The sequence below is a fragment of the Benincasa hispida genome, chromosome 11 (assembly GCF_027475165.1).
Source record: "Benincasa hispida cultivar pf3 chromosome 11, pf3_genome.v1.1, whole genome shotgun sequence".
NCBI lineage: Eukaryota > Viridiplantae > Streptophyta > Magnoliopsida > Cucurbitales > Cucurbitaceae > Benincasa > Benincasa hispida.
In genome coordinates this window covers 86463482-86488758 of record NC_143488.1, presented here as the reverse complement: position 1 = coordinate 86488758, position 25277 = coordinate 86463482, and the positions used below count along the sequence as shown (strand labels likewise).

Here is a 25277-nt window from a genome sequence, read left to right as displayed (position 1 = left end):
AAGTAATTTTAACGTGGAAAAACCTCCTCAATGTGAGGAGTAAAAAACCACAGACCGAAGTCAAAATCTCCACTATAATCAAAATAATGGGTACATCGAGTTCTCCCTAGTCACAATAGAGGCATACACAATATATATCTCAAGATTAACAATTTTGGCAACAAATGACAACAAATAGAGAAGAACAAAAGTAAAAATGTCTCACTTGAAGTGAGAACCAATTAGTCATGGTATATGACTGTAGGTAGATCTAAACGAAAGCTCCACTATCCATATTGAAGACTATGCTATCAAAATTTCAGCTCGATCGAACCATGAATGGACCCTCAATAAGCTGAAAATGTTGCTGATCAAAAGAAGCTTTTTCAAAATTTCTCCGTTGCCTTTTTCTCTCTCCTCGATTTGTATGTTTATCACAAAAGCTGGCTACTGTATTTTTAAGAATAAAAGACCTAATGCCCATTGAATGGGACTTAATAATCTTGAATTTAAATGGCCTTACAAAGTTTAAGCTGAGATCAATTTGGCTTTTAAAGTATTAAAGTTAAAAGAGCTTTTAAGTTTTTGTTTAGTTTCTAAACATGTTTGGAAAGAACACAAAAAATGTATGAAAATAAGCATCATAGCCAAAACGGAGTTGTATTGACGGAGTCATATTAATAAAAGTTGTAAGTATCCATCTTAGTAAATTGAGAATTGGAAAAATGGTATGGATGACCCAAAATAGGAGGCCCATATGAAATTTGACGTAGGTTTTGGAAACAAACGTTTTTTGGTCTTTTACTTTCGTGATACTCTCGTGAAATTACCAAAACCGATTCTTTCTTCTACTTGCTCTTTTGCTTTTTTTGCTTCTTGTTGTCTGCATGTTCACTTCTTCTTTTTTCTCGTTTTATGAAACTTTATCTTTTTTAATTCTTTTTCAACTTTTTTCTCAATCCTCTTCTTTCTCTACTATCTTGTTTTTAATAATTTGTTATCGTCCTTCTTCTCTGTAATTTTTTTAATCCTCCATTCTTTCTTTTCATTTTTTTTAATACTTCTCTTCTTTTTGAAACTAGAGCATAAATTAGAGCAAGGTCAAGGAGCGAGAGGAAGAAGTGAGAGAAAGAATCGAGTGAGAGGAAGAATATGAAGAGAAATGTGAAGTATATTTAATGAGAGAAAAAATCAAAGAAATGAGAGTAAGAAGTAAGATGCAAAAGAAAGAAACGATATCTACGCTTGCTCCTCAGTTGAATTATTAATTTCACAGTGCGCTTAAGTCACCAAAAAGTGAAATTTCATTCAAATTTTAGCGTGGGTCAAATTTCATTCGACATCTAAAAAGGGGCATTAGTAAGAAAATTCTGTTTTATTTGACGCAAATTCTAAATTTAAGTGTATGAATTGATGGAGCCACAATTCCAATTTAGCAATTCAAATAACTTTTATGAATTTAAATAACTTCCGTTTCTTTCAAAATTTCCTTCCACGTCAATATATTCCCATAAATCAAGACTCGATTTCCATAGAACCTTGTGTCAATGTCGAGAAAGTGAAATTATTAACTTTACGAAAAAAACCCCACGTTTTTCCAAACCTGAAAACGAGGCCAATTACACTGTTCATAAGCCCAAGATATCAGTTAAACGGAGAGTTGAAGGATGTGTGTCTCTCAATTGAGCATTTTTATGGACACCCATCAGAGCTGACACTCTTCCAATTCCTTGCCACCAATTTTCTGTTCCTAATTTCTCAGTTAATTTCAGCCTCACGGATTCGTAGACCCATTACCCATCTCTGAATCTCCCTTTGTGGGTCCAATTTCACTGCCCTTTCAATTAGATTCTTCTCTTTGTTCCTCCATTGTTGCTCTTCAAAACCTTCTTCATTCCTTCTTCACCCCTTTCTTTTTTTGTGGACTTCATCCGGGTCTCCTTGAATTTCCATTTTCTCACTTGGGTTTCTTTTGTTTTCTTGGGAAATGGCGTCTTTAGGGTCTCTGCCATTCACCATCGAGGCCAAGACAGAGAGCTCCATGTTCGTTCTTAGTAAGAACTATTATCGGGCTTTCTGTCCTCTTAAGCAGCAGAATCAGAGGCCCGTGGAAGGCTTGGGGTTTTTAGGGGATAAAATGGTTGCGAGGAATGGGAAATGGCCTAAGCCTGTGAAAGCAAAAGCAGCTACTTCGGATTCTAGTGGTCAAAGGAGTGATGATCCGGACGAAGCAATTCAAGCCACCATTGAAAAGAGTAAGAAGGTTCTTGCAATGCAGCAACAGCTACTCGAGCAGGTATATTGCCTTTTTCTTTCAGAAATTATAATTTTGTGGAAGATTCCATTTCTCCTTGCTATATATTCATTGTTGGACTATGGTTCTTAGCTTTGTTATGAGATAACTAAAATCAAATGTGATGGCTGAGTTGCCTGATGGTGATCGGCTAGCTAGTTAGGAAACCCCCAAATCTTGTGATAGTACTAGAGATATGACGACCTTTTGTGTTTCTAATAAGAAACCGATAATAAATTGATCAAAGAGATGTGTACAAAAGAAGGGGAACGAGATATTTCCCACAAAGCCAAAGGGCTACAAAAAAGGCCTCCCGATTGGCAAAGACACGTAATAAATCATATTTACAACCTTTTATCGAAATAGTTAATGGAGTTACAAACTCTGATCAAACAGTTGAGAGATCCAATACTCTCCCCTAATTCTACTATGTGAAAAGTGATAAAACCCTATTGCTGATAAACTCACATATAGACCGACAAGAAACTAATACATATCTTCCTAAAAGAACAAACATCAAACTTACATATAACTGGTAAACATGTAAAAAAACAAACATAATCCGAAAAGCATAAGTACCCAGTAGTTGTTCACCTAGGCATCATTTTGCCTTGTAAACTTCTAGTTCTAACTACTATAGGTATATCGGACTGGAGGCCTGACATTATGCTGAAATATTGCTGTGATGTCATTTGTGTTTTTTAGAAGTACTCTTACACTTCAATATGCAATAGTTTGCAAATAATGATCTTGTTGTCCATCCTCGGATTCATGTTTTTCCTGAATTTCCATTTGTAGGAGCCCAAAGTTTGACATCGAATTTAACTTTCCTGTGTTCTGCAGATTGCAGAGAGAAAGAAATTAGTTTCATCCATAAAAAGTACTTCTGTTGACTCCAAGGAAGAACAAGATTCAAATGCACAAATGGATGGCTTATTCCCCAGTCCTGATTTTCTTTCACGTAATGATGAAAGTAGATTTGATGTTTTAAATGGAAGTAGTCTATCTGTCAGCAATGGCAGTGTAGCTGTAAAAGAGCAACTGGATGCTGTACCGTCTTCTTCCAGTAGGTTTTCTGATAAAAATGATGAGAAGCAAGTTGGAGATCTTAAAAAAAATATATATAGTGCAGATCCCAAAGATCAGCTGAAAGGCAGTTCAAAGACAAAATCTTCTGATATTCTTCCTGATCTCAAAGATCAGCTGAAAGGAAGTTCAAAGACAAAATCTTCTGAAGTTTCTCCAGATCCCAAAGATCAGCTGAAAGGCAGTTCAAAGACAAAATCTTCTGTTATTCTTCAAGATTCGAAGGATCAGCTGAAAGGAAGCTCAAAGAAAAACTCTTCGGATTTTGTTCCAGCTTTTCTTTCCAGTAAATCTTCATATTCCACTGTAAAAGAAGGAAAGGACCCACCAAATGATCCAACTTTGAAGGTTGATAGTGATGCTGTTGAAACTGCTAGTGTGGATGTTAAACCTCCTCCTTTGGCTGGGGCTAATGTTATGAATGTCATTATAGTTGCTGCAGAATGTGCTCCATGGTCAAAAACTGGTATTTTACTATTAAATGGATGATCCTAACTTGTGAAATTCTTCTAGGACCATTATCCTTTTTACTTATGTGAAAACATTTAAAACATTTCAGAATTCTTACAAAAATTCACATCATCATATTTTTTTATCCTTACAAAAAACATTTAAAACATTTTCCTTTTCTTCTTCCATGAAAACATTCTAAATAATTTCCAGTTCAATATTTGTGATTTATGAAATTCATTGAGCATTTCTGACATTCAAACTTCTTTATGAATGCATTTGCCTCATTAGGGAAGACTGATGAGAATATCATAAATTGTATAAAGATCTAGGTACTGCTCTGCCTTGGTTGTTGTCCGTCAGCAATCATTCTAGTAATATAGATAAATCTCTAGTTTAATTTGTATAAAACATAATCCTTCTCCATTAATTGCACCTTTTAGCCTTTCTTTATCCTTCAACTTCAGCTTGACTTCCTATGATTATGATTCTGATTATTGCTATTAAATTATTGAAGATGTCTGTAAAATTTTGAAAATATGTGTCTACACATCCTACCTCTTTGTATATACTTCCGTTCAAATTTTTTTTTAAAGGATTATGTACTGATATTTGAAGATTTCTTACAGGTGGACTTGGAGATGTAGCTGGCTCTTTACCAAAGTCTCTGGCTCGTCGTGGGCATAGGGTTATGGTAGTACTTTTCACATACATAAAAAGTCTCCTCTTACATACATCAGAAACATTTTTGTTAGCCAGTTCTTTTTGGCTCTTTAAACAAAAAATAGAAAAGATGCATTTGACAATCTTACTACAAACAGCAATGTTAGTTGTTCTTAATAAAAGGAATTACTTTAATTATATATGGTAGTCTCAGCTCTGGTCCAAATTTATTTTTCATTTTTTTTATAGGTTATAGTACCTCGATATGCAAATTATGCCGGCCTCCAGGATACAGGTGTTCGGAAAAGATATAAAGTGGAGGGACAGGTGCAACAACTTTCTCTTTGAGCTGTAATGTTAAGTTCAGTTTTTCCAGTATTATATCACCTATATGTGAATTTTTTAATCTTGCAGGACCTTGAAGTTTCATATTTCCAGACATATGTAGATGGAGTGGACTTTGTCTTCATTGACAACAGCATGTTTCACCACAGAGAGCAGAATATATATGGAGGAGACCGTCTGGTAAGATGATGACACCTGTTCTTTTACCTTAACAAGTTATCTGAAGGGATCACCTTGGTTTAATAGTTAGATTTTTTGTTCAAAGTTGATTTCAATTGATATACCATGACCCATTTTAATGCCATGGAAAATTCGCTTTGTGACCTTAGTTTATCTTCTATTTCGTTGCTGCTAGCCTGATTTTTCTGCATAAATACAGTGGTGGCCTATCCAACTTTATTGGAAATACAATATTTTAATCTTTTTTGGGTTATCATGTTTCTTCACATTGTAAGGTTTGGTCTATAACCCTGCCTATATAATGCAAAACCTCAGTTTAGGGCTTTGAGATTTATAATGAATTAATGCTGATGGTGATTATAATACTAAGATTATTATTACAATCGATATGGCTATGATAGTAATTTTTCTGAAATCCATTACAATAATTGGCTATAAAGGGGCAGCTAAATATCGGTGTTTGACTTTCTCCTTCTTGCTGCAAATTTTTCAAGGCGTTGCATTGCAGTCTTGGTCAAATCTTATTACCCTCCTAGTTATCATCCCAGTTATTGATTTATTATCGTTTTCAAGTATTAACGTCTTACATGTACGTTTGTTCATTGGTTCAGGACATATTAAAGCGTATGGTACTCTTTTGCAAGGCAGCTGTTGAGGTAAAATTGGCTAAAGTGTATATCTATCTAAGTATTTATATATATTGAAAAGGGGAACAAATTTCATTAATGCAATGGAATGTACAAAAGTGAGGGACATCCAAGGTTGGGGGTTACAAAAATCCCCATCAATTAGCACAAATATCGGTTAGCAAATAATGACAAATGATCTGTCTTACACCAAGTGGCTGCTGTATACAAAATGAGATCTAAAAGATCAATGAGGTTTTTCTCCTTTCCACTCAAAATTCTCTTGTTCCTTTCAAGCCATGCGTTCCAAAGAAAACTTTTAATCAAATTCAGCCACAACTTTTTTCATCTTTCTGAAAGAGTGATTCTGCAGCAGGGAATGGAGGTTGCTTGAGATATTGCAATGAAAGGGCTGCTCCTTACCAAATGTCTGAAGGAGAGAGTTTCAAAGAATACCCACAAAGGAGCAATGGACAAACACATGGTCCTGGGATTCATTATCCCGCTTACAGGAAGGATTCCCCCAGTTCGTGAAGAGAAAAGGAGCGAGGGGATCTTCTTGTCTTAAACCCCTTTTAGCAAGGATCTTGCCCCTTGGTCTACTATTAAAAATAATAGATAAGTTGGTCGTACACGGATAGCCCCAAATCCTTTTTTTCCATCTCTTACTAAAACATTTGAGTTTAAGAACAACATCAAGAAAAGTCCAGTCCACTTTGTCATAAGCCTTCTCCAGGTCTAGTTTTAAGAGAGCACCTTTCTTCCCACAATAATTCTACTCATCCACAGCTTCAGAAGCGATAAGAATAGCATCTAGAATTTGGCGGCCTTCCACAAAGGCCACCTGAGACTCAAACACAATGGAGGGAAGGACTTTTCAATATGTTAGCAAGGACCTTGGAGATGATCTTATAAAGAGAGGTCACAAGACTAATGGGTCTGAAGTCAATAATCCTAGTGGCTTTTTTTCTTTTGGGGACGAGGAAAATATATGTCCTGTTGCAATGATTATTGATGATACCGTTTATAAAACTCTTGGAACACCTTAACAATATCGGGGTTCAAAATGTTCCAACATTTTTTATAAAACTCCCCCGTCATGCCATCAAGACCAGGAGACTTGAGATTCCCCAAATAAAAAACGGCATCTCGAATCTCCTTTTCTTCAAAAGGGACCTCCAAGGACATAGAGACAGTGGTGCTGAGGGGTCTCCAATTTGGCCCTTCAAAAGTGAAGGGAGGGAGAATTTTAGCACCATAAAGGTTTGTATAGAAGTCTAAGATTTCATCCATGATCTCGTCCTCATTAAAGAGACTTCGACCTTCTCTATTTTCCAAGGCAGAAATGAAGTTCTTACTTTTCCGAGTGGAGACCCATCTATGAAATAAATTCGAGTTTTTCTCACCCTCCCGAAGCTACTGAATTTTACTTTTCTGGCCCAAATCCTCTGTTCTTTTACAATAGTCTCAAGAAGAGCAACTTTACAATCATCTCTCTCTTTAGTAGCAGCATCAGAGAGCAAACCAGAGTCTTCCATAGAATTAAAGGTAGAGATCTTCTCTAACAAATCCTTCTTTTGCGAAAAAAATGTTTCCGAAGACCTTGTTCCGTTCTTTAAGAAAGGTCTTTAGATCTTTCAGCTTTTCCATAAAGGCAAAGTTCGGCGAACCTTCAGCTTTAATACCAGCCCACCACACCTCTTTGAAAAAATCCACCCAGGACTTGGAGAGAAGAAAACGATAGGTAGCCGGTCTAATTCCTGACCTGGATCAGGAGAAAGAACCATTCCGGAGAGGGACGTCAACCAAGTCCAAGTCCTCGATCAAGTTATTAAACACGTTCATGCTTCTAGTGGGACGACCCCAAAGCTTTTCTCATTGGCCCATCTAATAGCATTAAAATCCCCTCCAATACACCAGCGGGCGTTGCACAATCTATATAAGTCCGAGAGTTCTTGCCAAAAAATGTCTCTGTTTTTTGTACGAGGAAGGGTTGTAGACATCCTAAGATCCATGCATAAAGTCAACATTAATGTTACAAAGAATCGAGATAGAAAACTAACCTTGAATCGTGTCAACCACAGTGACAATATCCTCCTTCCATAAAATCAAAATACCTCTTGAAGAGCCCATAGCGTCAAGAGCCACCCAGCCGATCTGGCGACTACTCCAAATGGACTTAACCATGTTCCTATTAACTTTGCTAATTTTAGTCTCCTGAAGAATAACGGCATCGGGGTTGAGTTTCACCAACATATCTTTCACCAAAGCTCTTTTGGGGCGAGCATTGAGGCCCCTTACATTCTAGGAGAGAACTAACATGGAGAACCTTCAGAGTCCAAAGAGCTACCATTTCTGACTAAGATGGCTTCCTTTTCCCAACTATTTAATAACGCTTTAACTTCTCTACATAACTTCTTATTTGAGGCCCCACCCTTCTTCTGAGCTTTACCTTTGCAAGAGATAGCATGGATTGGATACACAGATTATGGTCTAAGAGCACTTGAACAACTTCTTTTGTTAATGGACACGGCCTTTTTGGGGATGCAATGGGCCCAAATTCTGTTTCACTTTCGATCTCAGCTGAATCCAGATTCTGAACAAGTAGAGGCAGCAAGCTACAAACTGCCACAATTTGGTTTTCTCCTTCGTCAGGTCTAGCTTCAAGGCTGACTACTGTTAGCATCTGCAACCAAAGATAGGTTAGAGAGAGGCAGAGAGCTTGAAGACATGTTGGCATGGATCTTCCCGAAACCTGATATTCTGATGATTACCAGTTTGTAGGATATGTTAAAGGTGATGAAGGCCATAGTTTTCATGTCTCTCCGTGGATCTTTTTAGATTTTCATGGAGCAATCATTGAGCCACCAATTATGAGGGGAGGCTCTATATTCGTCAAGGATAATTTTCCTCCGAAGGGCTGATTTTCCATGGGCATATCATATCTCCAATACCATTCAGCAAGAAGTAATTGATATTTCATTAAAATGTTACCTGGACAAAGCCCACCTTAATGGGGGCAGGATTACGTTGTCCCAAGCAATAAAGTAGCTAGGGGGTCTAGATAATGAGGCATGTATTAATCTCGATCTTTTGAACTCGAAGTTTGTTTTGAACTTCAACAAAGATAGGTTGCAAAAGGGTAGGAGCTTGGGTTGCCAGGGAGGAGGAGGCCGAGGCATGTTAGTCAATGCTCAATAGGACAGTGGTAACTCTTGACAATATCTTTGATTATAGAGCCATTACAGTTGATCCAGAGGATTTTGGTTTTGTTGAGGTTGGCATCCAGGCCGGAGGGAGCCTCTAATATACTGACAACTTTAAGCAAATTAGTCATTTCTCCAGTGGGGAGGATGTTGAGAATAATATGGTGTTGTTTGCTAATTGGGGGTGAAGGAGAGTACTGACCCATGGGAAAATTGATATAGCCTATAGGGATCGGAAATCGAAGTGAAAATAGTTTTCATATACAGAAGGAAGAAAACTACAAATGTCCAAGAACTTCAAGAGGCCGGCCTGGACTCTCCCACAGACTTTTCCCATAGACTGCCTGCCCTAAACCTTCTTATCCTCTCTACTTGTAAATGTGAACATAAACCATCTTCTAAAGCCCTGATTGGTAACTATTTGGTTATTGGTGGTTGGTTTTTGGTTTTTGAAATTTAAGTCGCTCTACTTGAAAAAATTAGAGGTGGAAGGGTGTTTATAGACTTAATTTTAAAAAACCAAAAGCTAAAAACCAAATAGTTACTTAATGGGAAATAATTGCAATTGCACCTCAATTAATTTTCCTATAATAATATTATCACTATTTTCCTATTTACAATCTAACAAAAACCTTCTGGGAAGCTTATTATTACTTTTTAATAAGTTCACCAACATATTAGTGGAGAATTCGATCATTTGATAATATAATGCTTTAACTAGTTAAGTTATCCTCAAGTTGACAATCTTTGAATAAGGTTGAATTTAAAACCATTTTGACGGACGATTGAATTAACTCATCACGTAAGTGAATATAAGGGTAATGAGAGGACAACCTTATCCTATACCTTGAGGTCTACCATTATATCCTCCATTTCTAAAAGATGAAAAATGAGAAATGAGTTAGACGACAGTTAACAAACACTTGTACATTTTATAAAGTTGGAATTTGGAAACATAAAATGGGAATGTTATTGAAAGACCCCATACATTAGTATTTAGTAATTTGATATAATTTCTGAAGATGCAAATGATGACAAGGCATCTGGCTGATGTGAAAAAACCTATCTAACATTTATGTTCTGTCCTATATTTGCAAGTTGCTATTTTCCAACAACGTTCTCACTCTTTGTGGTACAACTAACAGCTGATCTAATGTTCTTTGAAAGTAATGTTTTGCTCCTTTTCCAGGTTCCCTGGTATGTCCCATGTGGTGGTGTATGTTATGGAGATGGGAATTTAGTTTTCGTCGCAAATGATTGGCATACTGCATTGTTACCTGTATATTTGAAAGCATATTATAGAGACAATGGTATTATGAAATTCACAAGATCCATCCTCGTAATTCACAACATAGCTCACCAGGTATGTTATAGTTGTTTGGTGCAGTTTATTTGATTCAGTCATAATTCTTTTCATTGTCGATGAAGCTCAAAACTTTTCAATTAATATTTGAGTGGAGGAAGATGGAATTTAGATGAATTGCATTCATTGCTCTTTAATGAAAATTTAAGTGTATGCTCCTCAAAATGCTCTCTTCCTCAACGTTTCTTCTCCGTCCCCAACCTCTATTATTCCAACCCTTGCTCATGGTTCTCTGGCTGATGAATCTTTTTCTTTTTTTTTTTTTCCTTTTTTTTATTTGGGTCTTAGAAACCAGCATTTATCGAGAATAAATGGAAGAATACAAAAGAGACTTACAAAAACACCGCCTAACAAAATAAGAAAAAAGAGTTTCAATCCATAACTCTTATGACCTCTCTAACTCAAAATTCTCGCAATCCTCTGAAGTTAAATGCTCTATAAATAGGAAAAATCTAGCTCCATGGAGCATGTCTGTTATCTCGAAAGGGAAGATGTCTAGAATCTCCATTTTGAACCATGCACCAAACATCTCCAAATAGGAGTCCCAAACTGTGATAACGAACTTGCATCTCCAAAAGAGATGACCCAAATCTCCTTCCTACAAAGAATGTACCACAGCAACCCTAGCAAGAGTGAAGAGTACTTCTAAATGTGATCCATGGCGTTTACTTCTATGTAAGACATGGCAGACAAAAAATGTAACCTTGTTGGAAATTTTAACCTTCCACAAACATTTGTGGAAAATAAAGATCTGATCAAGGGCTGGCAAGAAACAGTGAAGTTTTTTGCTGTATGTTCAATGGCTTCCTGAGATATTAAAAAGCTTTAAATATAATATAAGTTCCCAAATTTTAACCTGTTTTTCATTTCAGTCCCTAATATTATGGGTTAGAACGCCTAAAGAAATTAACGTAGGGTTATATGAGTGAAAATTCTTCTTACATCAACCAAATTATACAAACTTGAGTGTCTAGCCAAAAATTATCCAATTGGCAATGGATTTCACTATGCTATGTTTCAGTTAAGATCTCTTCTTTTTAGCAATAATTTTATCACCCACACAATTTTCCTTGCATCAATTACACATTAGTTCTCTCTCAAAAAAGGGGAGGGGAAAACGAGAACGGATGTTTGTATTTCACCACATTTATTGGGCGTGCAGGGCCGGGGGCCAGTCGATGACTTTTATCATGTGGATCTTCCAGAACATTATATCGATCTTTTCAAGTTGTATGATCCTGTTGGTGGTGAGCACTTCAATATCTTTGCCGCTGGATTAAAGACAGCAGATCGTGTGGTCACGGTTAGTCATGGATATGCTTGGGAACTTAAAACATCTGAAGGAGGTTGGGGTTTACATGGAATAATCAATGAGATTGACTGGAAAATGATGGGCATTGTGAATGGGATTGATTCAAAAGAGTGGAGTCCACAGTATGACGTTCACCTCACATCAGATGGTTACACAAACTACTCACTAGAAACACTCGATACTGGAAAGCCTCAATGTAAAGCAGCTCTGCAGAAGGAGCTTGGGTTGCCCATTCGTGAGGATGTACCTCTGATCGGTTTTATTGGGAGACTGGATCAACAGAAAGGGGTTGATATAATAGCTGAGGCCATTCCATGGATGGTGGGTCAGGATGTCCAACTAATCCTGTTGGGCACTGGCAGGCAAGATTTAGAACAAATGCTCAGAGACTTCGAGAACCAACATCGCAACAAAATTCGGGGATGGGTCGGTTTCTCTGTCAAGATGGCACACAGAATAACTGCTGGTATAGACATCTTACTCATGCCATCAAGATTTGAACCTTGTGGACTGAATCAACTGTACGCAATGAACTATGGCACAATACCAGTTGTTCATAGAGTTGGGGGTCTTAGAGATACCGTTATACCTTTCGATCCATTCAACGAATCAGGATATGGGTGGACGTTTGATAGCGCGGAGGCTAGTAAGCTAATAAATGCATTAGGGAACTGCTTACTCACTTATAGACAATACAAGAAGAGTTGGGAAGGACTCCAGAGAAGAGGGATGACCCAAGATCTAAGTTGGGATCATGCAGCTGAGAAGTATGAAGAAGTTCTTGTGGCTGCAAAATACCAATGGTGAGGTGTTAATATTCTCAACCCTTTCTTTGGAATCTGTTTTATTAGTAAGCTTATGTGTATTTGGGATTTGTCAGGCTTATGAGTAAATTTTTGTTCCTGATTGTCTGGAATGTGAGTCACTACTTCCCCCTTTTTCATACATCATTTCAGGCAAATGGAATTCTGCTATAATAAGATTCTTTACTTGTAGCTATAGTGTATAAAATTTAATGTTATTCCAAATTTTTGTGCCTAACATGATGGTGAAGTATATACTTGAATTTTCAGTAAACCTTGTTTTACAGTGTTTGATTTGTTTTTCATATTTTTGTTTTTTAATTCTCTTCTTAGATGTATATATGTATATTTATATGCACATCATTTTTGGTTTTTAATTCGTCGAAATATTGATGTCCTTGAAAGGATGATTAGAAAAAACTACATAGTAAATCAAATTTCTGTGGCATATTTCAAAAGGGAGTATAATTCATTAAATTGAAGAATGAGTTTAGTTAAATCCAATTTAGTAAATTTTTTTAGTATAACAATTGCGGATGGAGGTAAACTCAAATCCAATTTAATAATTTTTTTTAATACAATTGTGGGGTGGAGATTTAAACCTTTCATCTTTAGAAATGGAGGTATATTTTTTAAGTATAATGGTTGAATTCTTAGTCAAATTTCAAAAACAAAAACAACTTTTTGAAAACAACTTTTCTTTAGTTCTCTTCTCAATTTGGCTTGATTTTTTAAACTATTGGTGAAAAACAGATAACAATGGAATAAATTTGGAGGTGGAAGTAGTGTTCATAGATTTAATTTTTAAAAATAAAAATAAAAAATAAAAAAAAGTTACCAAACAATGTCTAAATTTTATAAATGCTCCTAATATAATCCACATTCTCATATTTTGTTAAACTAAGGTAAAAGGAAAAAAAAGAAACCATTAAATTCCATTGGCGATAAATTAAGATGAATTAATTGGAAAATAAAGGTAAGAGGTCAACACGTATGTCCTATGGTTTTCATTTGTTCTTTTAATTGTTCATGGTAAATTTGCATTTATTTTGTTATTTGTTACTCACATTTTGAAGTTAAGAGTCTTGTCATATACCTGTTTTAATTCAATATTATTAATTTGGCCAACTATCACAAAAGATGTATAATGTATTTGTCATTTGTCCTTTCTCAAACCTAATTGAATTTTTTTTATATATTTTAATAACTCTAATCTACCATTAATATAACGAAAAAAAATTGAAATGAATGTCAAAATGGGTTGTCATATTTGCAAATATGTCAAGTAAATAAATAATTTATAAATATAATTTTTCTTTCAAAACTTTTGCACCTACGTAAATAGTTCTGTAATTTCTTTTTTACCTATGCCTATCACTTTATTAGTATATTAGTGATAGATCATATTAGTGATAGATCTCTATGATCAATTTCATTTATACAACTAATAAAAATTGTTTCTCCATCTACTAATGATAGATGTCTATCATTACTTGGCCACTTTTATATATATATTGATTGTTTATAAACGAAATGTATCCATACACCTTAAGTTATAACCCACATAAATATATAAGTAATATTATATATGTTTATTTATTTTTGTAAATAGCTATTCACAATTGTGTTGTGCAAATTCTTTAACTTTGAGCTTTAATATATATATATATATATATATATATATATTGTTAATTAATATTGATATATTCCTATTTTTCTAGTTGGTGGTGGTCTCTTTGGACTTTTTTGCAATTGTTATCTGCTTAATCTTTTTTTTTTTAATAGCATATATGAATTTAATCTCAAATAATGATGACATTTGTTCCAACCAATAATTTTTCATAACTTAAAGGATGGAATAACATTTTCGTAAAATAATGTAAATTGATATTGTTCTTAAATGGAAGTTTGTCTCACCAAAATATCTGAATATGACAAAATTGAATAGGAATATATATTCCATAGTGAGTTAAATGATTCTTCTCTTATTAATTATTCAACCGATTAATTTAGTATTAGTTGGCAAAAATATTAAACCAAGGATATGTTAATTTGTAATTACCCCCTTTAATTAAATATATAAGAAACATAAAAATACCTTAATTATAAGGTGAGAACTTAAGTATTTTAAAATTAAATACTCAAAAAGAAAATTTGTAAGCTTAAAATGGTTTTTTTTTTTTTTTTTTTTTAACAAAATGACATAAAGTTTGTATTTTAGACCCTAGAAATTCGATTGTTCACCTCACATATTGTCAAAAGAAACCGATGTTCACATGTCCAATTTCATATTTATTTTATATAAATATAAGCAAAGCCTTTTTCCTAACTTTTTCCAGACTTTAAGCTTTCTTCCCATTATAAAAAAGAAATGACAAATTATAAAAACCACAAATATAGTGGTAGTTGCAATTACATCCTCAAATTTCTATAAATGTTAAAGTTAAACCTTCAAGCTAACAATAATTATAGAAATTAGATCCGTAAATGATAAATATTGAACCCTCAAATTTACACAAATATTATAATTTATACAATTATTTAAGTTTGAAGATTCAATTTGACTCACTTCTAACACTTACATAAGCTTCGGGGCTCATTTTCAAAGTGATTTTTACAATTTGTCCAATAAAAACAGACAAAGCCCAAAAAAAAAAAAAAAAAAAAAAAAAAAAACTTTAGTAAAATGCACCATATATTGATCCACATCTAAACCACAAACAAATCTCTTTACAAAAACAAAATAAAAATAGGTAATTTGACATCAATGAACTGCTTCTTTCTCTACCTTTCCCAAACAAATACTATGAAGAAATAATAACGCCCCACACACACAAACACACAAAAAACTTCTAAAAAAAATTAAAAATCACAAAAAGCTTAATGATTTCTTGAGAATTGAATTAAAATTCATCCATGATTGGGAGGGGGAGGAGGTGGAGAAACATAGCCACCTTTTATGTTGGTGTTTGGTTCTGGATCTGAATAATCCATTGTCTCCATCATCATCATCCTTGATTTTCTTCCACTTTCCTACAAATTTTTCTAAAATTAAAACCCACAAAATCAAAATTTTAAGATTCACTCCACTAAAATGGAAAAAAAAAAAAATGTTACCTCTAGTAGAACTCTGGAGCCATGATGTGAATAAACAGCCTCCACCATCCTCAAATTCCTTCCAAATCCTTCAGATTTGCCACAAAAACAAACAAACAAAACAAACCCAAATTAAAATATTACCCCTAATAGGAAAGAAAGAATCAGAAAAAAAGGGATTTTTTAAGAAAAATACCATTAGAGAAACAGAGAGCGATAATTAGAGAAACAAGAAGAATTGAGAGAAAAGGAGAGCGACCCATTATTGTGAAGAGGATTTTGAGAAATGGGTTGTTTTTAGATTTATGAATGAATGAGTATGTGATGAGCAATAACTGGAAGAAAATTGGTTTTTCTTTTTTTTTTCCTTTTTCTTTCTCTGTTTTTCTGTATATTTTTCAAAGAGGAAAAAAATAAAAAAAAAGGGAAACTAGCAATTGAAACTGAAAGGAGAAATGAAAGGCTACAAAAATGGGGTTAGAGATCCTTTTTAGATTTGTTTCATCTATCATGTGACTGAACTGTGAGCATAGATCATACAGCCTTTTCCTTTAATTTTTCTTCTTTTTTCTTTTTCTTTAATCTCTCTCTCCTTTTGAGTTTTGTGTTTATAAGTCAAATGAGAAAGAATCTAATTAGGTGAGGAGTTTGTAATACATTTCTAAAAGAAATAATGATTAGATGCAACCTAATTTTTGTGGTTCTCATGTCTATATATATATATATTTTAAAAAAATAAAAATATCATATGACAGCATTTTATTGGATTATAACATTGCATCCAAAGAATACTTAAGTTTTTCTCTTTCTAAATATATATATATATATATATATATATATATATATATATATATATATATATAAGAGTAGTTTGGTAATTATACTTTGAGATTTTGATCATTTTAGATTGGTCAAATGTTTAGTTTTGTATTTTTATGAATCTTAAAATTAATTTGTCCCGAAGATAATTATAAAAAATTTTATTTATTAGAATTTTTTGAATAAAAATTATTGTTATTATTTTAGTATATTTTATAAATTTTTATTTATATTATACATCAAATACTTATCTTCTAATGTTGAGTCTATTTAATCTCTAAACTAAGTGTTTACTATGAACTTTTAAATTTGTGTCACTTAGGTATTGAAAGGGTAGGTTTCTATAGACCTAAAGTTTATGATTTATTGATTATTTTTAAAGTTGATGAACTAAATATTTAAAAAAAAAATTATAGACTAAATTTATAATTTAATAAAAAAAATAATTTTGAACTAGCAATAGAAACTAATTTTGAATTTTGTTGGAAGTATGAGAATAAAGGTTGACATTTGAAAGTAAATTTTCCACCATGACATGTAAGATAGCGTAATTTAATTTATATATTTATTTTGCTATCTTATTTGTAAATGGAAATGGATTGCATCAAATAATATACATGTTTATTATTTTTTTAATTATTTCTTTTCTTTTGAATTAAATTTCTGACTTTGAAATGGATAGAATAAGTTTTATGCCAATTAAATTCTGCTTGTAGTGCACACGTAACTATCACTTCATTTATTTATATATATTAAAAATTACTCCAAAGGAACGGGTGCAACTATTTGGAAATAGATGGATTTTCAAAAATAGAAAAATAAGGAAAACTATTTATACAAAACATAAAATTTTAATTTTCTTTTATAGGGATTGATAGAAGTCGATAGAAGTTTATCGATATTTTTTTGCTATTTCTGTAAATAGTTTGATATTTTTTCTATTTGTAAAAATTTTCGCATAAAAATATTGTATAAAAAAGACATTATTTTGTGGCTAATTATTTTAACACGATATTTAAGTCAAATCAATCCAACTTGATTTTAAATAATCTCTTAAAGACACTTAATTTTTTAATACGAGAGTGGTTTCCCTGCCACTGACTTTATGAAACTAGATACCATGTTGACCTGCTTAAATTTGGTTAATTTTGTCAATTTCAGACTTTAAATATCAATATTTTTAATCCATAAAATTTTTATTGATAGTGATCATAATTTATTATTGATATACATATTTGTTAAAAGAATTATACAAATGTAAACTTCTAATAATTTATGTATTACCTAGCGTAGGATAATATATACTTCTAAAAAAAATACATAAGATAAAAGAATCTTTGATATTTCTATTTTCTTATTTATTTTAATTAAAAATAGTTGATTTTTTAAAACTTTTAATATGTTAAAAGTTACTTTGGTACTTTTTCTCCCTTTTAAAATAGATAATTACGGATTGTTTGGTTCATAATTTGAATTCTATTTTTATGTTTTCAAATTTATTAAATTCAATAAATTTGTGTTTGCTCAACAAAAATAATTTTTTTTTAAAAAAAATGTTTCAGATTCTATGATTAGAGATGTACATGGGGCGAGGTAAGGTCGAGGATGTCATTCCCCATTTCCATCCCCATGTCCTGTTTCATTCTCCATCTCCGTGAAATTCCCCACAGGGATCGGAGATGGGATTCTGCACAGGGGATTGGGTTCCCCGCGAGAATTTTTTCCGTTCTTTTTTTTAATAATTAATTTAAATCACTACTTTAGGTAAATTTTATTTAGATAATTAACTCTATCACTAAGTTATTTATTATGGTTTGTTTTACATGATAATTTGAATTTTAAAGATAAATTACTCAAATTTTGGGCAAAAAAACTAATCAATTTTTTTTAGTAAAAATAAATAAATATAAATCAAATTATTCACATATATAATTTAAATTCCATATTCAATTTAAATATATTAATTATCTTGACCAATAAACAATCAAACTTGAAATTTAAATGTAATATTTATATAATAATAATAATATAACATTAAATAATTATACTAAATAAATAAATAGAACCTAATCGGGACGGGGATGGGGAACGAGGCTGGGGCGGGGGTGGGTGTGACAGCTCACGGGGAATTTTCCCTCACTCCTTCCCCTATTCTCCTCCTAATTGCAGAATCCCCTCCTCATTCGGGACGAGGTCCACGAAAAAATTGGACATCTCTATCTGTGATCCAAATACTGCAATTTTTTTTAAACAACATTTTAACGTTTTCTTTATATCCATGTTTTGAATTTTAAATTTTAAAGTGTAAAATTAATATTGAATAAAATGAAAAAAATATTTAGAAATATAGAAAGTGATGTTTACAAAATTAATTCAATTTTTTAATATTAAAATATGTATTATGTATTATATATAAATGATATGATATTACAAAATAATAGTTATACAATTTTTTTAACATAAAACATGTTCATAAATAAATTAATAATAGTTGATCGATAATTAATATTTAGTGGATAACTACAACTAAGTTTACGATTTATAAATTAATATCAAACACATTTTAAACAAGTGTTTAAATTAGAATATAGTTTCAAAATCGGTTACCAAACACATATTTAAAAACGTAAAATACAATTTTGTTCTTATGGAATCATTTGTTTTCAAATTTCTATATTCAGATTTCCTACCAAATAAGTCCTTATTACTTAATATATTTTACTTGGTTTTCTTTTTTCCTTTAATATAGTTCAAATAGCATAAAGTTTGTATTATTAACTTCAATGTCAAATTATATATATTATTTTTCTTATCATGTAGAGTGAGAAAATCAAACATCTGATCTCAAAATTAAAAATATATGTTTATGTCAATTTAGCTAGACTCATTTTTAACTAACTATATATATATATATGATTATCAATTAAGACATACATACAATAAATACTTTTAACTATGTATAGATTTAATGATTATCAATTAAGACATACATACAATAAATATACAATGTTGAGGAAAAACTTATTCTCAATTGTAATGATTTGAATTTTGACCTAAGCCAAGATTATAATGACTTTATTCTTGTGATTTGAAGTTTAGATCCTATCTAACTAAACCCATTGGAATTTATGAGTATAAAACCATGGATGTCATATCTATGAGTCAGTAACAAATATTTGACTTTTTTTTTTTTTTTTTTAATATCATATAGAATGAAAATTCGAATCACAAATTTTTTTATTATCAATATATTTATATATCAATTGTGTTTAGATTAGAAAAATTCATTTACTTTTTATTTTTTTTTAAAAATTAAATAATAATTATACTACAAGTCAATCTCTCGATTTTTAAATTTGGGTATGTGTTATCTCTAAATTTTAAAACTTGTTTAATATATTTTCAAATTTTTAATCTTGTGTTTAATAGATTTCTCTTACCTATACAAAATTTTTAAAACTTTCAGTTTTTTTGTTTGTAAATTCTTGAATCTTTAATTTTTGTGTCTAATAATTAGATTTTTTTTTACCTGTTTGACATTTCTTAAAATTTGTAGTAGATATAAAATAACTAATAAATTAGTTAATTCTTTTGAAAATTTAAATATATCATGTAACATATCATTCAAAAAACACATGGAGTTGAGAATGATACATTGATTAAAAGATAATTTTTAAAAATTGTGTTTTTCTAAAATAAAATGAAAAAATGAATATGGTAAAGTGCTCACCTCATGCATCAACCCAAAAAGTTAGGCTTTTTCCCACTAAGTACAACTCCAATACAAATGAACAACTTGGATACTCTTACTTTTGCAGAATATTCACACATATATAATTGATTGTAGAGTCATCAACCACTAACTCACATTGGGATTAACTATATATATATATATTTTTTGAATAATCACATTGGGATTAACTTTATTTGTATAATAATTGATCATTTTATTATTTCTCCCCACTGTATTATATCTAGACCCCCTAACTGATTAAAAAAATTACCAACCTAGGTTTGATTAAATTTGTTCTAAAAAATTTTAAAATCTTAATTAAATTTAGTCCTTAAAAGTCTTTAAACTTTCACTAATTTATAAAACACGAAAATTTCAATTTAATATTTCTTTTTCAAGATTCTCTCTCCATTGTATTTATAATGGAAGCCAAAGGAAATAGAAAGTTTACATGTAGCTATTTCTTTTTAATTATTTATTTCTTTTTTAGAAAAGTTTAAAGTTCAAATGTTGAAGAGGGTTAGAGATAGTTATTGTCAAGTTTTTAGCTTTTAGTTAAGATGTGTGATAAAAGTCGTTTAGATTGATTTGAAAAAAAAAAATATTTTTTTTAAAAAAGATATTTTTATTTAAACACTTTTGAGAAAAAAAAACTGATTAAAATACAGTTAAAAAATTATCTTGAGGGTTGTCAAACACTTTAATTTCTTAAAAATTGACTTGTTTTTTAAATTAAGCATTTAAAAATATATTACAAACATGCCAAAAATCAATAATTAAAATGTTTAACTTCAAAGCATATGCTTTTAATATTGATGTTGGTAGATAGAGTAAAGTAGGAAAAAAAATCTTGTTAGTTTGGTCAAAGAAGATTGAACCATTTTCTTATTGGGGGTGTCTTCTTAGAGTTCCTACCAAAATTATTTATACTATAAAACTTCAAATAAAAAATTAATTAACTACTTTAATATAAAAAATTAAGGATAAAAGAATAGTCAAATAACATATTTTTCATTGCTAGTTATTAGTAAAAGAGTATTATTATGTTATTTTCTTATTCAAGATGTCTTTTTTAGGATTTTTGTTAACTGTATATTATAGTGTAAAAATTTCACTGAATAATTATTAGAATTAGAACTCATCTAAAAGTAAGGTTTCAAATACTTCTAAACTCCTTTCGAGTATTTAAAGAGAAAATAGTCATCTCGGTCCCATTAATAATTAACTTTGATATAATAAACTAGAAATTAAAAAAAAAAAAAACCAAATAGCTTGAGTAATTTTTGTTTAACAAAAATGGTAAACTCACTCTAGAATATGATAGACGTTAATTATAATTTTTTATGATATGATAGGATTGGGTTGTAGGGTATTCGAACCACAGACTTTTTGATCGCTAACACTTTCATGCGTTACATGAGTTACGCTTGCTTTGGAGACGTTGTTCTGTTGGGATTGGTGTCCTAAATCTGATGGATTTCGTAGTTCGTAATTCTTTGTACACGAATTATTTATTTAATAAAATAAGAAGTTATTTTATTTGAGATGTAGTTTGCATTAACCAGATTCAATAAATTAAGATCCAAAGTTATTTTATGCAACTTAAACATATATGTGGTTGACATACAAGTGGATTATGTTTAAGTAATAACCTAAATGGTCGGTAATATATGGATAAGGTTGGGTATCTTATTCTATTGACACTACGAATATGACTCACTTTGTAATCGTTACAAAGTTGTAAAGTGTGATTAACGATTTGATCCTAATTGTTCATATGGAGACAAGTGAGTGGGGGTATGATCTTATACAAAGAGTTTGTATAAGACCAAACCATAAAAATGATTAGTCTCTCTTTGTAATGCCGTTATTTAAAGAGATTAACATTTCAATAGGATGACCATAGGTGACTCAACCTTAATCCTGAGTGAGTTGTAAACATCTATCTATGAGGACGATCCTTTGATCTTTATGGATGAGAGTGGTTAGACTTGTTGATACAAGATGAAATTCACTTCTTCCCGTCTTTAGAGTAAGTAGATGAATTGCTCCCTTAATAGTTGATTCCGAGTCTTGACAATGAGGCCTCATCTTCTCACTGGCCTGAGAGGGATTAGTTTATAGTTGGTCTATAATTACAAGAAATATTAGATATGATAACTAACGAAAAAAACTATCATATACCTTTTATAGCATTTTTTGAAGGTCCTGACAGCCCATGTTATTAAAAGTCCATGACTTTTGGCATTTTTTTTGTTAGTTATGTCGAATGCTATTTAAAAATTTAAAAATATAGCATATTTACCTTGCTATTGAAATATATTATAGTGTTGTTTATTAAATATCACATCCCTTCCTAGATTACCCACCTAAATTAGAAGGAGGTGTGAAGATGCTAAATATCACCTCTCCTAATGAAATTTAGTATCCCACTAAAACCAACTCAACCTGTACATGAACCCGAACAATTACCCAATGATTATTTAATACATTTAATTCGACATATTCCATATCATAACATTCACGAACAAATTTCATAGCTTTCTATCTCCTGTTATGTACAAACATCAACAATGTTTATGTACTACAGAAACACCTTTTATACTCTACAACCACGACTACTTTTGTCCCACACTTCCAAAACTCAAATACATATGGTTCGTGCAATGCACACTATTTATAATAGGACGTCAAAACATGTGGACCTACGATGTAGCAGGAGACCCTCGTCGTCTGGCAATAGACAACTCAGCTTGAGTTCGAAACTTTATATCACTACCTGGGGGAACATAAAATATTGAAAACATGAGCTAATGCTCAGTGAGTGGTAATTTAATATGAACATAATTTTTCTCTTTCTAAATCATCAATAAAGTAGGTCAAATAATTTAATAAATCATTGGCAAAGTACAAAAGATTCAATAACATCTCAAACACGTGCTAGTAAAACAGTGGGATGATCATATCTCATGAAAAGCACATTATAAAACAATCAGGAGCTATCATGAAACCACAAGAACTCTGTACCCAAATACTCGTTTACAATGACAGGTTACTCTAGACAAGGAATGCTCCCTACGGTGTAAACCAAATCACAAGATCATACGTACACGTAAAGCTGCCTCCAAGACTAAATATAGATATATACCATGGGCCCTTGATACTTTGGACTCCCTGGTATACTCTAGTCACATCTGAGCTTGGTAGCCCCTGTTAGCCTAGGTGGTGCTATGGCGTAAGTTCCTCTAGACTTTCCAATATACTCTAGCCACATCTGAGCCTGGTAACCCCCTAATCGCTTGAATGGTGCTATTGAAACACATTTAAGTAGCATGGAAAAATAACCATTTATCACATACAAGAATCCATAGTTTGAAACCACTTTCACAACCATTCAACATTCTTAAATCTACCATCAAGAGATTTTCATATGAACATACAAATCACAATTATGTAAAATCAGGTTCCAAACTATATTTTCATAAATCTAGCTCATATGAAACCAATGAGAGTTCAGAAATCATGATTCAAGCATTTTTGGAATAATAGTCAAATAAAATAGATCATGCCACCACATTTCATAAATCATAGTATACTATCATACTTATATATTTTCATATCAAAATACTTAAAATAAAACCACTCACAAAATAAACATATAGTTTATAGCGAAAATAGTTGAAAATAAACCACTCACAGTCCTAGGCACGAGTTTCTTGGCTTGTAAGCCCTCCTGATCTAGTCCTAAGGTTACTAGACACTCACAAGAGGTCAAATTAATCCTAAACAACTATTAGTGCTTCAATATGACCGATTGAATTTAATTTAACTCTTAAACACTCACATTTTGCTCCTTAAGTCTATTTTTCTCAAATTATCTAAAATGGCCCGAAAATCACTTTAAAATCTAAAATTGTTCAAGACCAAAATATCAAGAAAATCCTAATTAGGCTTAAAAAATGCTCATCAACACCTAAAATACTAAAAAAAACAAGCAACTGGGCACCAAAAATGGGCATGGGCACTGGGCCGTTTGTGTGGGCGGGCGAGACTAGTCGTGGGCGTTCATGGGTGGGTGGGCGTGGGAGGCACGTCGGGGGGTGTTGGGCACAATAGAGGGCACGAAAGCACGAGGCTAAGTGGACGTGAGGCACAGGGATGGCTGGGCGGACGACATCAAACGTGTAGCTGGGGGTGTCGGGGGGGGGGGGAGTCTACTGCTATTTTCACCATGTCAATTTCATGCTGTCACCCGATTTTCCAAAACTTTAAAACACCATTTACAGTCAAATAAACTTCAAATAAATTTTATGAAACTAAAAGGGACCTTTTAGCTAGCTTACCAAAAATTTTGGGTGTCAAAATCTTCCTCTAAGTTCCTTGAAAACCCTTCAAAACAGCAAGCTCAGATTTACCCGATTTTCAGGCAACCTCTGTTTCCTTCAAGTTTTCTCAACCTTTCTGATCTTCAATCACTCCTGAAGCTCTAAGGTTCATTCTACACTCAATCAAATTTTATTTTTTCTAAAATTCATAAAGATAGTACGAGTAAATTGGAAGAATTAGCCTTCCAAAAATACCCTTCATATGCTGCTAAAAATTACCTTTTCTTCATCCAATCAATTTGAGTCATCCAACTGCTTGCTTGTCCTACTACGTGGCTTCTTCTCATTTTTCCTTATCCTTTTCATCCCTAATTAATTTTATCAAGGTAAATTAATTTATAAATTTATGAAAATAATTTTAAAATATTTTCCATCCTAAACACCCATCCTCCTCACTGTTGACCCACTTTGTTTCTCCTACCAAGTTTTGTTTCTTCTATCTTTCTAACACTTAGCCAATCACCATTTGTTTTCAATCGCCAATCAACCACTCACAATTAATTACTCCAGCAATCAATGATGTTATTAACTTACGAAATAAACAAAAATGAACTTGCACTTGTAAAGAAATTTTCAACCACTAACTTCAACATTTAGCAACAAAACATGCTTAGGTCATATATTCAATGTGATTCATTTAAGTAAATTCTCACTCACTTATTTAAGTTAATCCTAAGCATAAACATGAAGAAAAAGAATAAGGGCTTACATTAAAGCTATAATAAGTTTTTATGGCTAATAAAACAGCTATTATAACTTTGTAATAACATATTTCTAACGCTATTATAAGTTTTTATAGGCCTTTTGTATGCACTATTATTGAGGTTTTATACCTTTTTCTTTACGTTATATTTTTATAGCCTTTCTTATCAATTATAAATTACCAATGGTCATAATGGCCATTTTTAGCCCATTTGTATTATTTATGGCAATGCAAT

General features: G+C 32.0%; 1 protein-coding gene and 1 long non-coding RNA gene across 2 annotated transcripts; one reads left to right on the top strand and one right to left on the bottom strand.

Moving 5' to 3' along the window:
* Positions 1-1478: 1478 nt before the first annotated feature.
* Positions 1479-12580, top strand: SS2 (starch synthase 2). Its single transcript, XM_039047831.2, has 8 exons — positions 1479-2275; positions 3116-3824; positions 4438-4502; positions 4721-4798; positions 4886-4996; positions 5608-5652; positions 10018-10191; positions 11354-12580. Exons 1-8 carry the CDS (start codon positions 1967-1969, stop codon positions 12308-12310), a joined length of 2448 nt encoding a protein of 815 aa, XP_038903759.1. The 5' UTR covers positions 1479-1966; the 3' UTR covers positions 12311-12580.
* A 2403-nt stretch (positions 12581-14983) lies between these two features.
* Positions 14984-15955, bottom strand: LOC150032990 (uncharacterized). The gene is made up of 3 exons (XR_016524660.1): positions 15599-15955; positions 15424-15491; positions 14984-15339 (listed from the first exon to the last, which is right to left on the bottom strand). It is a non-coding gene; the product is annotated as an uncharacterized LOC150032990 (long non-coding RNA).
* Positions 15956-25277: the final 9322 nt, after the last annotated feature.